Source organism: Odontesthes bonariensis, chromosome 17 (assembly GCF_027942865.1).
Source record: "Odontesthes bonariensis isolate fOdoBon6 chromosome 17, fOdoBon6.hap1, whole genome shotgun sequence".
Taxonomy (NCBI): domain Eukaryota; kingdom Metazoa; phylum Chordata; class Actinopteri; order Atheriniformes; family Atherinopsidae; genus Odontesthes; species Odontesthes bonariensis.
In genome coordinates, this window is record NC_134522.1 from 23,487,833 (window position 1) to 23,504,294 (window position 16,462).

General features: G+C 40.2%; 1 protein-coding gene across 1 annotated transcript; it reads right to left on the minus strand.

Annotated features, from left to right (window-relative positions):
* Positions 1-1,793: 1,793 nt before the first annotated feature.
* LOC142402507 (uncharacterized) lies at positions 1,794-13,719 on the minus strand. The gene is made up of 3 exons (XM_075488042.1): positions 13,417-13,719; positions 7,535-8,680; positions 1,794-3,250 (listed from the first exon to the last, which is right to left on the minus strand). The coding sequence occupies exons 1-3, from the start codon at positions 13,571-13,573 to the stop codon at positions 1,794-1,796; spliced, it is 2,760 nt and encodes a 919-aa protein (XP_075344157.1). The 5' UTR covers positions 13,574-13,719.
* Positions 13,720-16,462: the final 2,743 nt, after the last annotated feature.

The window sequence follows — 16,462 nt, forward strand, 5'->3', positions numbered from 1 at the left end:
TTCATGCCTTTAATAATAGGACAGTTGGAGAGAAACAGGAATGCAAGGGGCAGAGAGAGAGGGGAGACACGCAGCAAAGGGCCGCTCAGTGCGGGACTCGAACCGGGACCAGCTGCAGCGAGGACTATAGCCTCTGTACAATGGGGCGGCTGCTTAACCCACTACACCACCGACCGCCCTCGGTTACTATACTTTGCTATACATAAGTTTTTAGGAGTGCCAATCTGCATTGAAGCACTTCACAGAGCTCTGCTGTTGTAGATTTCTCTATTTGGGCTTGTGAAAAAATAACGGTTTGTCAAATATATTTGGGCGTCAACTTTTCCCTTCAAATTGCTATTCTTGGTCGACTAGAAAAAGTCCCGGGTCCCTAGATGGGACACACTGAGGCCCCTATATATATATACATACATACATACATACATACATACATACACACACAGGAGTGAAACTGAGTTATTAAATGAAGCGTGTCTGACGCTGCTAGCTGTGAGAAAACATTCAAGACAATCTGCCGCTTTTAACTTTCTCTGTGGGAGATCCATCATACATGTAAGTAAAGCTGCTACACAGATGTTGTCTTTAAGCATTTCAAATGGTGTTTTTTATTAGATGATGCAGCTATTACACAATAAGGATTGTATTAAAATAAAGTGAGACTCTGGAAGTGCTTTCAGTGACCACAAAATGGCAAGTAGTCTTCATAGGCTTTATGGACACAATTTAGCTATCTAAAAAATAAATTAAGCAAATAGAAGGACTTTGTGTGGTGTGCTTAGGCCCATTTGAGTTTAGCTGAGCATACACATTCAGAAGTGATTTCATCCTCAACCACATCATCTTGGTGCGTTCTGCACCAGAAGCACCAGGTGCTCCTGGTGCTTCTAAGGCTGGATTCCCCACAAAAGCCGTGGATTGTCTTCAGTTTTGTTTTTACAGGTGTAGCAGCTGGTTGTCTGATTTTTCATTGTTTTTTATGTTTGTCTCTTCACATCTCTGTTCCTTTTTTTCCCTTCTTCGCTCTCCCTCTCTCTCTGTCCCCCGGTCCGGTTTGGCACTATCACACTACCACATCATATTGTAACAAAAATAAATAAATAAAAATGAGGAGTTGATGGGCATCAAGGGGAGCTTTACATTCATAAAGCTTCCCTTGGCATAGCAAATGTGTTTGGCATAAACGGTATTCAGATTACAATTCTGCTGCCATAATGCTGGACAGGACAAGGGGTAAAAAAAAAAGAAAAAAAAAGGAAGGGGACTGTGTGTGCAACACTATTCCAGAAGTGTGTGATAGATGATCAGTGAAATATTTTTAACTTACGAACATACAGAAGCATAGGCTGCCTGGATCCTGGGGATCTGTTAGATAATGACTATAACAACTATACGGTCTTCTTATTTATTTTTATGCTTATTTCAATATTTGATTTGACCTCAATATTAATAATATGTTTCCCCCAATTATTTATCACTCTATGACAATATAGTTCCCCTGGAGAGAAATGGGGAATCCACACTCTTGGCTTTTTTTTAAACTTTTCTTTCCACGCATGATTAAATGCATACATTTTTCCGATTTGATCGAAGAAAAAGGCAACGATTCAAAAACTGTATTTTGCTTTAAAAAGCCAGGCTGCAAAATGAATACATCTGAATGAAAACCATTCCTAAGTGGGGATCCTGTGTCTTTCGCCAGGGGTTTTGATTTAGCTTTAGGTATTACTTAAGTCTTAAACAATTCAACAGAGTTCCGTATTTTATGCAACAGCATCCCAAAGCAATGGTTTCTCTTATGTGTGAACTCTCATGTGTTTCTTAAGATTTGTCTTGTGGTTAAACTTTAATCCACAATCTTGACAACTAAAAGGTTTCTCCCCTGTGTGGACTCTCATGTGAGCCTTAACATTAATCTTTTGGTTAAATCTTTGTCCACAATAATCACAACTAAATGGCTTCTCTCCCGTGTGAACTCGTATGTGTGTCTTAAGGTTGATTTTTTGGTTAAATCTTTGACCACAGTAATCACAACTAAATGGCTTCTCTCCTGTGTGGACTCTCATGTGTGTCTTAAAGTTTGTCTTATGACTAAATCTTAAACCACAAGTATCACAACTGAACGGTTTCTCTCCTGTGTGAACTCTCATGTGTGTTGTAAGGTGCGCCTTTCGGTTAAATCTTTGTCCGCAATTGTCACATCTGAACGGTCTCTCTCCTGTGTGAACTCTCATGTGATTTTTAAGAGCTATCTTTTGTTTGAACTTTTGCCCACAATTGTCACAGCTGAACGGTTTCTCTCCTGTGTGGACTCTCGTGTGTGCCTCGAGGTTTGTCTTGCGATTAAAACTTTTTCCACAGTCATGACAGATGAACTGCGTTTCTTTCGTGTGGACCTTTATGTGTCTCTTAAGATGTGCCCTTTGGTTAAATTTTTGTCCACATTCCTCGCAGCTGAATGGTTTCTCTCCAGTGTGGACTCTCATGTGTCTGTTAAGATTTGTCTTATCATTAAATCTTTGTCCGCAATGGTCACAATTGAACGGTTTTTCTCCTGTGTGAAGTCTCATATGATTCTTAAGAGTCGTCTTTTGGTTGAATTTTTGTCCACAATGGTCACAAATGAACGGTTTCTCCCCTGTGTGGACTCTCATGTGTGCCTCGAGGTTTGTCTTGCGGTTAAAATTCTTTCCGCAGTCATCACAACTATATGGTTTCTCTCCTGTGTGGATACTTATGTGTCTCTTCAGAGTTATCTTTTCGTAAAACCTTTGTCCACAATCATCACAACTGAATGGTTTTTCTCTCACATGGACACCGTTTCCAGTTTCAGATACAAAATCTGACAAGGGTTCTTGCCAACCATCATTATCCTCACTGACTTCAGTCAGAGAAGAGTCTGAAGGCTTTCCAAGTGTATGTGGATCTTGTTCTGGTCCACTAAAGTCCTCTTGTTCTTTCTTTGTCAGTTTAAATGAAATGCTAGTTGTAGTCTCTCCGTTGACTTCACATTGGTTTTGAAGAGACTGCAAATACTGAAGTTTCTCTTCATCATCTTCACTCTTCAGATGAACATCAGCGAACGGAATCCCGTTGACATGGTCCTCTGGACCACTCAGCTGCTGTTTATTCTGAGTCGGAGATACTGCTTCTGGTTCCTGCTTTACGTAGGGAGGCTCTGGGTCCTGCTGGTCCAGACTACCTTTCCATTCACAGAGAACCTCTTCTTTGATCACCAACACCTGCTGGACATCTGCAGGAAGCGCTGAAACATAAATGTTCATAATGGATAACTGGGACTATGTAATCAAAGATATCACTGGTATTAATAACTAATGCTACCGAAATCAGACATGACTGTGCTGATCCTCCATCTGTTAGTATCATCTACGTCTCTATAACAAAAGCTACACTAATGAGTAAAAATTTAACATAAATTAGTTGGTGTTGACAGCGGTTTTAAAAAATAAAAATCTAAATAAGTAATAATTATAAATATTTTCTCCTCCTTAAGTGGAAACCCAACACCAGTGGGTTAGTCTTGCTCAGACTTTGTTAAGGTTTGTGTTAAGTTTGTTAGATGATATTAATCTTAGGTGCTTCTAGCAGGTTGTGTTAATCACAATATAGATCATGTTTTCTGGAAACTTGTGTTTCAGAAATTTCTAATAAACTGTGTCTACTTTATGAGATGGAAATGATGAAATTCAGAGGACAAAGTAGTCATTCTGAAAAGCTTTTCTCCCATTACATCCTAGGGCTAGAGGAAAACCTAGGCGTGTCATGCATTTAAACTCCCCCATCCCAAGAGTGCACAACAGCAGTCAAGTATTAAAAACAGGTGTTTATTTTCCTCCGAGCTCCTTTCCTTCCTTAAATAAGTTACAAACTAACATTTACTGCAAACTCAAGAAATAAGAAAAAAAAAACTAATGAATAATAACATAATAAAGATTTCATGTCCTCTCTAAAACTCTGATCTGTTCACAAATAATCCGGACGGATAACTAGCGGCTCATTGTTAGGTGATGCCGGTCCAATCTGAGTAGGAACTGCTCCTGGATATACCAATAGCAGGCCGCAGCCCGTTTCACCTCTCAAACACTGAATCCATCGCCACACGTGAACGCGAAAGTTGGGGTCAGGACTGTTTAGAGCAGAGGTCGGCGACACCCGGCTCTTCAGCTGATCTCGAAGATGTCGCCGGTCTGATGGCCGCTCTCACTCAAGAGCGCAGCTGGAGCGATATTGAAAACTTCTGTTTGAAACGAGAATTGACACTCCTGACACATACTCGAACACGAAGAAGTGTGCGAAGTCTTGTCCATATCTGGATCAACGCACCGTGAGTAACTTTTCTCAAGTATAAACTACATGAAATCCAAGTATCGTCACCTGCCTGGTCTGCAGCAAAAAAAAAATAAATAAATAAAAAAAAAAAAATCACAAAACGGGTGAGGAATACTTTCATTTATTTAACTATTGTTTTTAAACATATTAATTTTAGACCCTAAGCAGAAATGGTTGTGTTTTGCCTTCAGGTGCCATGGTTACATGGCAGGATAGTTACATTATATGGTCTACAAACTGGACTCTTTTTTTATGTTTATTATTTTTACCTGACTGCTCCTCTATGTTTTCTTTATTTCAAAGTGGGTTTATTCTTATTCTACTGAAATTCTCCTCAAATATGGACAAGACTCAGACAGGCCTGCATAGTTCTGTTCAATTTATTTCAAAGAGTTGAATGTTTGATGTTATCTTTTGTCCGTTACAATAAAGTTTCAAGACTTTTTTGTATTCTATTACAATAATTTCATAAATGCATCATACACGATAAGCTGCGTTATCTTCATCTTAAGGGTCAATAGGTTTTGCGGCTCCAGATGAATCTTATTTGGAGAGAGAGGACGCAAATATGTCTCTTTTGAAAATAAAAGTTGCAGACCCCCCCCGGGTCTAGATCATGCAGGATGTGAAAATGATGCTGTAAAAAAAAATTGCAGCGTTTTCTTTACAACATGTCGAGAATAGCACATGAGGCTCTTTATTGTATTGGCAGCAGTACTGCATGTATTCACAATAGGGGGAAACAAATGTAAAGAAGCATACAGGTCAGCAGAATGGAAAAATGCTCACCACCGCTCGCACGCTCATTCGCACAGTGGCAGCAAATACATATCATCCAAATACATGCCACAGTCTCCAATACAGCACAGAACAGAATCCAGGAGCCACCGAAAAATGGCTGGTGCATTTTTCAAACCAAACAGAATGAACATGATTCAGAGAGTATGCTCGTGATGCGATTGGACCCGTGACAGACGTGTACTCATTTAAGCCCCACTAAGTGGCAAAAAAGACAGACTGGACTGTTTCAAATTGCTTGAAAACCCAGAAGACACATCTGAAATGGGTTAGAGTTAGTGGTGCAACGGATCAAAAAACTGACGGTTCGGATCGTATCACGGTTTTGAGTCACGGATCGGATCATTTTCGGATCAGCAGAAAAACTAGACAAAAATATAACTTTGCTTTACGTTTATTTAGTAGAACACTTATTGCAACCTTTTTTGTTCACTAAATAAAACATGTAACCCAAGATGTAAATTCAATGCTTAAATAAAATGAATAATATAAACACAAATTAAAGTACAATATAAGACATGACACTTTCATCCTTTAAATGGTCAGTGTACAAAAAACTCAAAGGGCAATTTAAGGCATGAAGCCTTATAAACATGGAGTTTAAATAAAAACTGTCCTATGTATGCACACATCAAATAGAATGAAATGAGTAGAACTAAATCACATGTGCAAAGCACCCTATTTGTGGACCCAGTCCTGCCTCATTCACTGCGTTTATCTGATTTTTAGCATCATCTGTTGTGACCGGGATATTTGTATTGGGTCTCTCCATCTTCCACTCTGCCACGGCTTCTACCAGTACCTGCGCTAGATTGGAGCTTGTGTGACTCTCATAGAGGCGACGTGTCTGCAGCACAGGGCTTCGCATCTCCCAGTTCGCTGTGATATAGTGAGCGGTCATAGTTACATAGCTTTCTGTTGCTCTGGAGGTCCACCCGTCTGTGGTTAGCGCAACAGAAGTAGCCTGGGATAATTCCGTAACAATTTTTAACTTTTCCTGCTCATACAGACTTGGCACGATCTTTTCACTGAAGTGGGTGCGCGAGGGAATTTCATAACGTGGCTCAAGCACGTTGAGCAGATGTTTAAACCCCTTGTTTTGCGCAACAGAGTATGGCCTCATGTCTGCAGCTATAAACACTCCGATAGCATTTGTTATAGCTTTGGCCCTGTCAGATTCTGCCGCTAAAGGGTTTTTAAATGTCGCTGTGATTGGTGGTTGATGCGCAGCACTCGTCTTGGAGCCTGACGCAGGAGCTAACATGCCAGGATGATGGTGCTTCAAATGCGCTGCCATGCTGGATGTATTTCCACTCTCATATGGCGTTCTCATGCCACAATGCCGACATACCGTAATTGTTTTATCCACCACCCTTCGTCCATCATCATTGTATGTGACAGGGAAGCCAAAATGTGCCCATACATGCGACTTAAATGATGCAGGGGGTTTTTCAAGTTCCTCTCCTCTTCCGCTAGCCATGGCTACCACTGTGCTTTTCTCCTTTAGGTTGAATAGACGCGCGGCCTCCACATAAACACGCCTCCTTATTTATTTATTTATTTCGTCAACCAATCCGCGGACGACGTACGTACCGAACCGTAGAGAGAAATCCGTTCGGATCACGGATCAATTATGATCTGTTGCACCACTAGTTAGAGTGGCTGTGCAATTGGTTGTAACAACAGATTCAGAGAGAAGTTGGAGGTTTTTTTTCACAAACTTAATAAAAAAAATAAAGAGCTTCGAGCCAAATCGACACACATCTGTGTCTGCACCCCAACTCCTCAAATTAGGTAAGTCAAAAATCAAGGTGCAAGTGATCATTTGTAGTTCTTTAACAGAACAAAGAAAATAAATATCACACATTAAATGTGGACAAGAGTCATCTGTTGGGTTTGTATTCTTCCACACAATTTCAACTTTATGTCCATGATGCGGTTCAGTGTTTTTATTGTTCTCTTTTCAATCTCTAAGCAGACTAAACATTACATTATCTCCAGATTTTTTTTAATTTTTAGTCATGGTGGTCACAGCATTTTTGTTTGGTCTGATTCATCTCCATTACCCTGCCACCAGCCCCCGACACAAGTGGCTCTTTGCTTTGGCTCAGCAAAGTGCTGTCGTAGCACCTGTTTTTCAGGACTGAAGCCAGTGCTTTTCGCAGTTGAAACAGAAAGAGCTCACCCTGGAACAGCTTTTGGTAGAAAACCCCCATCAAGAGATTACATGAACAAAAAAAGGGGGGGAGACTGACTACAAGTGTCTGTTCATCCCCACAGCATGCATCGGTAAAGGTGCTGAGAGGGAACAGATGTAAATGTGTTGAACTACTTTATTAGCTTACTTATTTTTATGCAACAGCATCCAAAAGCAATGGTTACTCTCCACTGTGAACTCGCATGTGTCTCTTAAGAGTAATCTTTTGGTTAAATCTTTGCCCACAGTCATCACAGCTGAATGGTTTCTCTCCTGTGTGGACTCTGCTGTGTGCCTTGAGGTTTGATTTTCGGCTAAATCTTTGTCCACAATCCCCACAGCTATATGGCTTCTCTCCTGTATGGACTCTCATGTGACTCATAAGAGTGATCTTTTGGTTAAATTTCAGTCCGCAATCATCACAACTGAACGGTTTCTCCCCTGTGTGGACTCTGGTGTGCACCTTAAGGTTTGTCTTACGATTAAACATTTTACCACAATCGTCACATCTATATGGTTTCTCTCCAGTGTGGACACTCATGTGTCTGTTAAGGTTTGTTTTATCATTAAATCTTTGTCCACAATGACCACAACTGAACGGTTTTTCCCCTGTGTGGACTCGCATGTGCGTCTTAAAGTTTGTCTTATGGCTAAATCTTAGTCCACATATGTCACAACTGAATGGTTTCTTGCCCGTGTGGACTCTGATGTGTGTTGTAAGATGTGTCTTTTGGTTAAATCTTTGTCCACAATAATCACAATTGAACGGTTTCTCTCCTGTGTGGACTCTCATATGTGTTCTAAGATGTGTCTTTTGGTTAAATCTTTGTCCACAATCATCACAACTGAATTGTTTTTCTCTTATATGAACACTGTCTCCAGTTTCAGATACAAAATCTGAAAAAGGTTCCTGCGTACCTTCATTATCCTCACTGACTTCAGTCAGAGAAGAGTCTGAAGCACTCCCAGGAGTATGCAGATCTGGGTTCCAAGTTTGTTCGGGTCCGCAAAAGTCTTCTGCATCCGATTCTCTTTTTATCCCTTTAGATGAGACGCTTGTTGTAGGCTCAAACTCGCCATCGACTTCAGTTTGGTTTTGTTGAAACTGCGAGAGCTGAGGTTTTTCTTCGTCATCATCTTCACTCTTTGGATGAACATCGGTGAATGTGATCCTGTTGATATTCTCCTCGGGGCCCCTCAGCAGCTGCTCCTCCACCTGACTGGTAGAGACTTCCTCTGGTTCCTGCTTTACGTAGAGAGGTTCTGGGTCCTGCTGATCCAAACTAGCTTTCCATTCATGGGGCACCTCTTCTTTAATCACCAACCAATGCTGAACGTCTGCAGGGAAAAGGGAAACACAACTGTTAATCACACAGTTATTACAAGTGTTAGTTTTAATGTTATTGAGATCAGAGAGGACTTCCTCTGTTAGTTTTATCAATATATTTCAAACAAAAAAAACAAATAAATCATTAAAATTGGTATAAATGTTAAGTCCTTGGACTTTAAATTGGACCCAAGTTCTTTAAAATACTAGCTAAAAATAAACTTAATCAACTTGATAAAATGTCCATATGACTAATAAGACACATCACAAGCTAAATCAAACAGTATTGGCTGAGAACCACCTTCAATCTCAGAAAGGTGAGATCAGACAGCCTGTGTTCTGCGTACGACATTGTGAGAGCCAGTAATTTATTTCTCCAAGATTTAGATAGATAGATAGATAGATAGATAGATAGATAGATAGATAGATTATTTATTTGTCTTTGCAGAAAATTGTTCTGTGCCATTGACAGTGTGTCTGATACAATTACAAAAAACAAAAATACACAATAAACAAGCACCCCCCCCCCCCCCCCCACCCCAGGACAAAAAAGACAGGATGACATAGAACAAAGAACAAACCCCTCATATTTTTAAATAGAATACAATTGTAAAGTGCAGTTATTCAGAGACCAAGTGCAATGGGTTATTAAGGTACAATTTCACAGTCCCTTATTTAACAGGGATGTACTGGTGGGTATAAATGATCTACGGGCTCTGTTTGTCTGGAATAAAGGCAGCCTGAACCTCCTGCCTGAAGGCAACAACTCATATTTCTGATGTAAGGGGTGTGACACATCATCACAGATAGTATGTGCCTTCTTTACCACCCTTGCTTCAACAGTCATGGCCATGCTGTTAAATGGCTGGCAGGCAATCTTGCTGGCCATATTAATTATCTTGTGAAGCTTGTTTTTATTTGCTACTGACAGAGAAAAATACCAGGCCACAGAGCAGAAACATAAAATGCTCTCAACAACAGAATGGTAAAAAAGACGCATCATGTCTCTGTCGACTCTGAAATTCCTTAGCTTTCGCATAAAATAAAGCCTTTGCAGCCCCTTTTTATAGATGCATCGGTATTCCAAGCCCATGTTAATTTGTCATCTATTATTGTTCCCAGGTATTTGTAATTCCCCACAACCTCAATCCCTTCCCCATTTATGACCATACTCTGGTGGATGTGACTCCCCGTCCTGAAATCAATTATCAGTTCTTTTGTCTTTTTTGCATTGAGAAGAAGACAGCCAGACTTACACCAGTATGCACCCAGTCCCTATATAGCGTCTCATCGTTGTTGATTAACCCTACAATTGCTGTATCATCTACGAACTTAATTGTGACATGATCAGCTGCCACCTGCCGATTGCCGCGCCTGTTACGGTGTTTGCTGCTCGGAAGCAGGGGACTGCTCGGTCTGCACTTCGGTCTGCACGATCTTCACAGCACGCAGTGATACAAAGGGAGAGAAAATAGCACCAAGCAATTGTGAGATCTGACTTTTTCCTGCACAATGATTTTGTGATGCAAATGTATTATTCTTTTGAACACATATTGTTTTGAGAAGCAAAACGCTTTATTTTTGTTGCCCCAGCCAACTAGCCGGACTACCTTCGTCAACGCCAAAACTCGGCTGGAACTCCGCTCACAGGACGCAGCGGGGGGTAAGTCAAATTTCATAAATGATATTGCTAATATGGGATGTCATACAACTTCATGTCAAAAGAGGCAAACTATCCCTTTAAAGACAAACCATGTGTGGCGAATTCAGCCTATGATCACATGTATGATGATATCCCACAGACGAGGTTAGGAGCAGCGGCAGAATATTCTGAACATTTCACACAGTCTACAGCACCAGTAGCTACACTGAATAACTCAACCGTGACTCCATCTACTTTCCCAACCAAAGGGTCCTTTTTCAGGGGCCATTCAAGTCAGTGAAGAACAAAAAAAAAAAAAACGTTAAAGGGATAGTTCGCCTCTTTTGACAAGAAACTGTATGACATCCCATATTAGCAATATCATTTATGAACATTGACTTACCCCCCGCTGCGTCCTGTGAGACCAGTTCCAGCCTCGTTTTGGCATTAAAGAAAGTAGTCCGGCTAGTTGGCTGGGGTCCCAAAAATAAAGCGTTTTGCTTCTCAAAACAATATGCGTTCAAAAGAGTATTACATTTGCATCACAAAATCGTTAGCCAGAAAAAGTCAGACCTCACAATCGCTTGGCGCTTTTGCCTCCCTTGATATCAATGCGTTCAGCCACCTGCCGATAGCTGCACCTGTTATGGTGTTTCCTGCTCGGAAGCAGGGGACTGCTCGGTCTGCACTTCGGTCTGCACGGTTTACACAGCCCGCAGTGATACGAAGGTAGAGAGAAATAGCACCAAGCGATTGTGAGGTCTGACTTTTTCTGGCTAACGATTTTGTGATGCAAATGTATTACTCTTTTGAACGCATATTGTTTTGAGAAGCAAGACGCTTTATTTTTTAAGCCCCAGCCAACTACCCGGACTACCTTCGTCAACGCCAAAACTCGGCTGGAACTCGGCTCACAGGACGCAGCGGGGGGTAAGTCAATGTTCATAAATGATATTGCTAATATGGGATGTCATACAGCTTCATGTCAAAAGAGGCGAACTATCCCTTTAAGTCGTCGCTTGGTAAAATTAAATTCAATTAAATGTAAAGGCAATAGATAATACCAGCTGATGGCTTACGTCATCTTAAAAATGTCCCTTTCAGTGCTCTGTGAGCTAATATTTTTAGACTGCATTATGGAGACATTTACTGAATATTATGATAGGAATATAATTTTAACCAGACAATACTTCCTTAGTGGTGCATTTAATACTCATGGTATATTACTGTCCATGACACGAATTGGAGGACGCAGTTTAAGTTTACTTAGCTCCCTCAATTAGTTAAATAAAAATACTGGCAACACGCCTGGCAGCCCGACCTCCTCATTTGCTCTTTACACACAGCGATGGTTCCCTCATAAGGGCGATTTGTGCGACGCACTACCAAACACGGAGGTTTTTTTTTTTTTGGTTTTTTTTTTCAATCTAGTTGCTAAGGCGGGACTGATCTACTGTAGGCAAACAGGTTGCATATGTCATTGTCCAATCAGATTAAGGTCGCGCCTGGTGTTGCCACGCCCATTTGGGGCGATTTCTGTCAGGGTCGAATTTGCACCAGAAGTCTCCCATTGACATGAATTGTACGTCAGTTTTTTTCAAAAATCATGCTCCCAATACATTTTCTATTAGGGTTTATGTGCTCGCACAAACGACGTGCTTTCGTCATATGTCTGTTGCGCGGGACCATGAACACTCTACGAAGATGATGGCGAGTGTCGAGTGCAACAATACGGTAGTGTTTCTGAAAGAAGTACCCTTTAGTCGTCGTACTAATGCGGAGAAGGAAGTTTGGAAGAATTTTGCGGGATTTTCGAGCTAGTCTTGCGAGGCAAAGATGAAACCCAGGGCTCCACCAACTCTGGTATTTTTACAGGTAGTATTTTATGTAGCTAAATAACTTAACCTTTTGTGCTCAGTCATTGACTCGTAATGATTTAAATCTTTTATATAATGTTGACAATAATAGCAGAATGTATAATGACACATTCATTGTTAATGGTGCAGTATTATATTTAAAAAAGAGAGAAATCTCACATAAGTAAGCTGCACTTAACCATGTTTGACAACTGGTTATGCTTTTCTAAGTCATATTTTCCAAAACTTCAATAAACACTTGACTTGGATTTATATGCTGTCATTTTAATTACATTCTTTAGAATGAAAATTGAATGAATCTTATCATTAAGAGCTTATGTGTTTACTTATTTCATAGAATCCTGGAACAATATGAGGAAAATAAATAAATAATGGTTAAGGTGTAATATTAACTGATTGGCAAATTATGCAAAAAATAACAAAAAATAATTAAAAATTATTACAATAAATTATGCTACCTAGACAAATATACCTCAGTCCTATGGACTTTTATGGTACTTATGGACGTAACGGGGGAAATTGCAGAGTCACTTTGGTTATTTGGCAGACCAAATAACCAATGTGACTCTGCGTTGTGTTTATTTAAGGAAGACAAGGAGTTTCTGGATGATTGGACATAACAGGTTTGCATCAGTGCAATCGGTTCAGCTTCGCACAGCACACTCTGATGCAGCTTTCACAGATTGGAAATTGCACTACCTAAAAAAAATGTCAGGAGCCGGCACTGTTTACACGTCTTGTATTAGTCACTGTAGTACTGTTCTTGTAGTACTTGCACTGTAGTACTATTCTACAGAAACAGGACGCCGACGGTAGGCTAAAATTTGTTTCTCTCTCACGGTTTCCGTAACGCTTACTTTAAAATCCGTCATGATTCGCGTTTTATTGAGTTGAAAAAGGGGGGCGTTACCTTTTAACCGTATCATAAAAGTGACGTACGTCACCATACGTATGTTACGTGGCCACGACGAGCAAGCCCGTCATTCCCATAGCGGTTAAACTGCAACACTGACAGCATTTAGGTTGATTCAACTCCTTATTCTCCCTCGAGTTCTTTTTGTTTAGCGGACTAAAGTCATTCGGAATTAACGGCATTCGACTAGTCAGTTCCAGAAAAATGACACAATTCATTAGAGCTGTCAACAGCAACAACACGGGGGACTAAAATACGACAAAAAAAAATAAAAAATAAAATCACAGTTTGTACGTGGAGTGTAAACATACATACCTGATTTGTGCAACGCAGCTTCCAGTGGTTTGTGTTGTCGGACATTTTCTTTTAAATGAGCCAGTTCCTCCTCGTCGCGCGCCTTTGTTCTCTCGAAAACCCCAAATGTGTCCACGGCTGCAGCACCCAGCTGATGTCCCTCCGGTTGCCTCAGCATTTCCAGGTTGGTTAATCACAACTGCTGCGAAAAGTCCCCATTTCTCGACAGGAAGTTAAAAGGACCTTTGCAAAGACCAACGCATCTAGTCCGAGTAATTGATTTTGTTACTGTTTGTTACCCTTTTTACTGTGGGTTCCGACTCTTCTTCTGTTCTTTGGTTGTTTATTAGAGGATGGCAATCCACCTTGAAGGTACATTTACTGCCATCTAAAGGATTGGAATGTGGAGCAGGAGATTGAGAAATAACAATGCATTCTATAGCTAGATCGGTGCCTCCTTGGAATATTAGTTCAATTCAATTTTCATTTTTATTTATATAGCGCCAAATACAGCAAATGTCATCTCAAGGCACTTAGACAATAAAGTCCAATTCAAGCCAATTGGAATTCAATTAATTGTAATCACAATTATTCATAAAGTAATCCAATTCGTTCATATAGAGCCACGTCAAAAACAATTTCCTAGCTAAGGAAACCAACAGATTGCACTGAAACTAGTTAACAACAGACTTGCCATAAGGCTTGTCCAAGAACATTTTCCATTGTGAAAGGTTATTTGACTGAAAATACTTCTAATCTCCCCCCCCCCCCCTATTTTCCATAAATTCATTACATTCTATTTTAGACATGCTTGACAGATTCACCTTGATTATGAAACATATAGTTGTGTGTTCATCTATAAATTTGGAAGTGTCATGTGTGCCGTAATCTGAGACATATAAACATCACTTTCTGCTGTTCTTAAAAGTGCATATAAACACGTTAGTCTGACCAAACATACGAGATCCAAGCTCTAAAACAAACCCAGATAATGTTGCTGGGCTTGAAATCAGTTCTGCACATATATGCTCAGTTATAAATGTGTAAAACGTCATGTTATATGTGAAAAGTTCCCTCATCAGATCAGCACTTTCATTACAAGCTTTAATCTGAATTAACTTCAGTCACCCGAGTTTCAAGCAACTACATATAGATTAAAGACCAAAATACAGCTTAATGCAAGGCAAAGATCTCTCTCAAACACTTTGTTTTCCTATATTGTTGCATCTCCTGTCCAGCTCAAACTAGATTTTTGTATTCTCGCCCACTCCCTGCTGACATGTAACACCCTCTTAGTTGGATCACTGTCTCCATGCCGCCTCAGATTTATCCAATAATTCACAAGTTGCAGCGGCTGTTGGACACATAGCAACATTTCCCCTGCTTCGGCTTAAAGTTTGCGCTTTGAGGATGTCCTCACTGCTCCTCAATAAACTCATGATGCCTCCGCCTGAACTTCATCTGGCCTCAAAAGTAAAGATGCTGCTGCTGATCTATATGCTATCCTCTGATAGATTAATCTTGTTGTTGACCGAGGGTTTGAATCAAGTTCTGTCTGCTCCCTCTGTTACTCTTGTAAGTAACCTCATGATACTTGAATTCAACACTTCTTATGTTCCCTCCGTGTTAATCTCCAGCGAAAATGCACCCAAATGAAAATGATCCACTCCCTCCAACTTGTTCCCATGTCATTTCACATTTGTAACTCAACAAATCTTCTTTCTTGTAACAAGCATGGGTTTTATATTTTACACCAAGTATTGGAATCTCCATTTTACCCACCAGATTCCTTCCACGTTTTAATTTCTTTGCAATATTGACCAACCTAATCAAACTCAGGGTCCCGGCAAAGGGGCTGGAGCTTATCCCAGCTGTCATCCACAAATACATTTCCAAATATTTTGTTAGTTCTAAAAAAAAAAACTACAATGCTCCATTCATCTATAGCATGTTTATTCAACAATACAGATCCCATATTAACACTTCTTCTTCTTTTTCTTGTTTGTCTTTTGGCTTTTTTGGAGGTGAAATATCAACTATACGACTCATTGGATTCTTCAAATCCACCCTCACATCCCAGTGAAAACACAGTACACAAACCTAAAAAAAAACTGCAAGTGCAAAAACTATATTCTGAGCACGATTAAGGTTTCTTCCAGAAAATGAAAGAGAGCTGCACTTCTACCTCCTCGTTCCCCTCTCAGTAAAAACACATACACAAATCTCTTGTGCTCAGTTATTTCTAAACGCTCGCATAAGTTTTGCTCTGGTCTCCTGATATTTGCAACACCTTGGCAATATGCTCCACTGTTTCTCCCTCATGACGTCCCCCTCACACTGCCCCATGTTTCCCAATCAATGTTCTGCTCTTAACCTGTCGGCCCAAACTCCTTTCTAGCATTCCTTTCCCCTCTATTTTACACAAGTGCTGCAATCTCTTTTCAAAATGTTTGATATTATTGCTGTTTTTGCTTCCTTTTTTTTTTTTTTTTTTTTTTTACCAAGTGCCACCTCAGCCGTGTCCCTGTTCAGAACCTGTCTGCCCAAGGCATTCTTCTTGATCATTTCCCGTCCACATCCACATGTGCTGGAACCCAAATGAACTGAGCTGATTTCCGCGTGCAGCAGGACTACAGCAGAAGGAGCTTAAAGAAAGTGAGTCTGAGTGATCGTACTGCTGATACACTCAGACTAAATTGCTTTTTTTGTCTTAAAAAAGAGAGAGGGACCAAACAAATCCTTTTCTAAATGTTTATTTTGCATCCATTCACATGCTGGCAAAACTGCTTTCATTTCTGCTGTGTAGATTATTAGATGGCAGGTAAAGAGTTGCAAAAAGTTCTTAAATCTCTAAAGGGTATCATAAGCATATTATAGCTGTCATCAAATGTTTAATTAGCTGAAAGTGTCCATGCAATAGTGAAATGTCTCTCTGCCAGCGTGTGCCATGTATTTCTATGTCCTATTGGGAAAGAAATATTGGTTTATAATGATAACCAAAAATTGCGGCAGGTAGCAGTAGAGTGGCACGTACTGCTGCTTCACCTCTCTTAAACTATACTGAGAG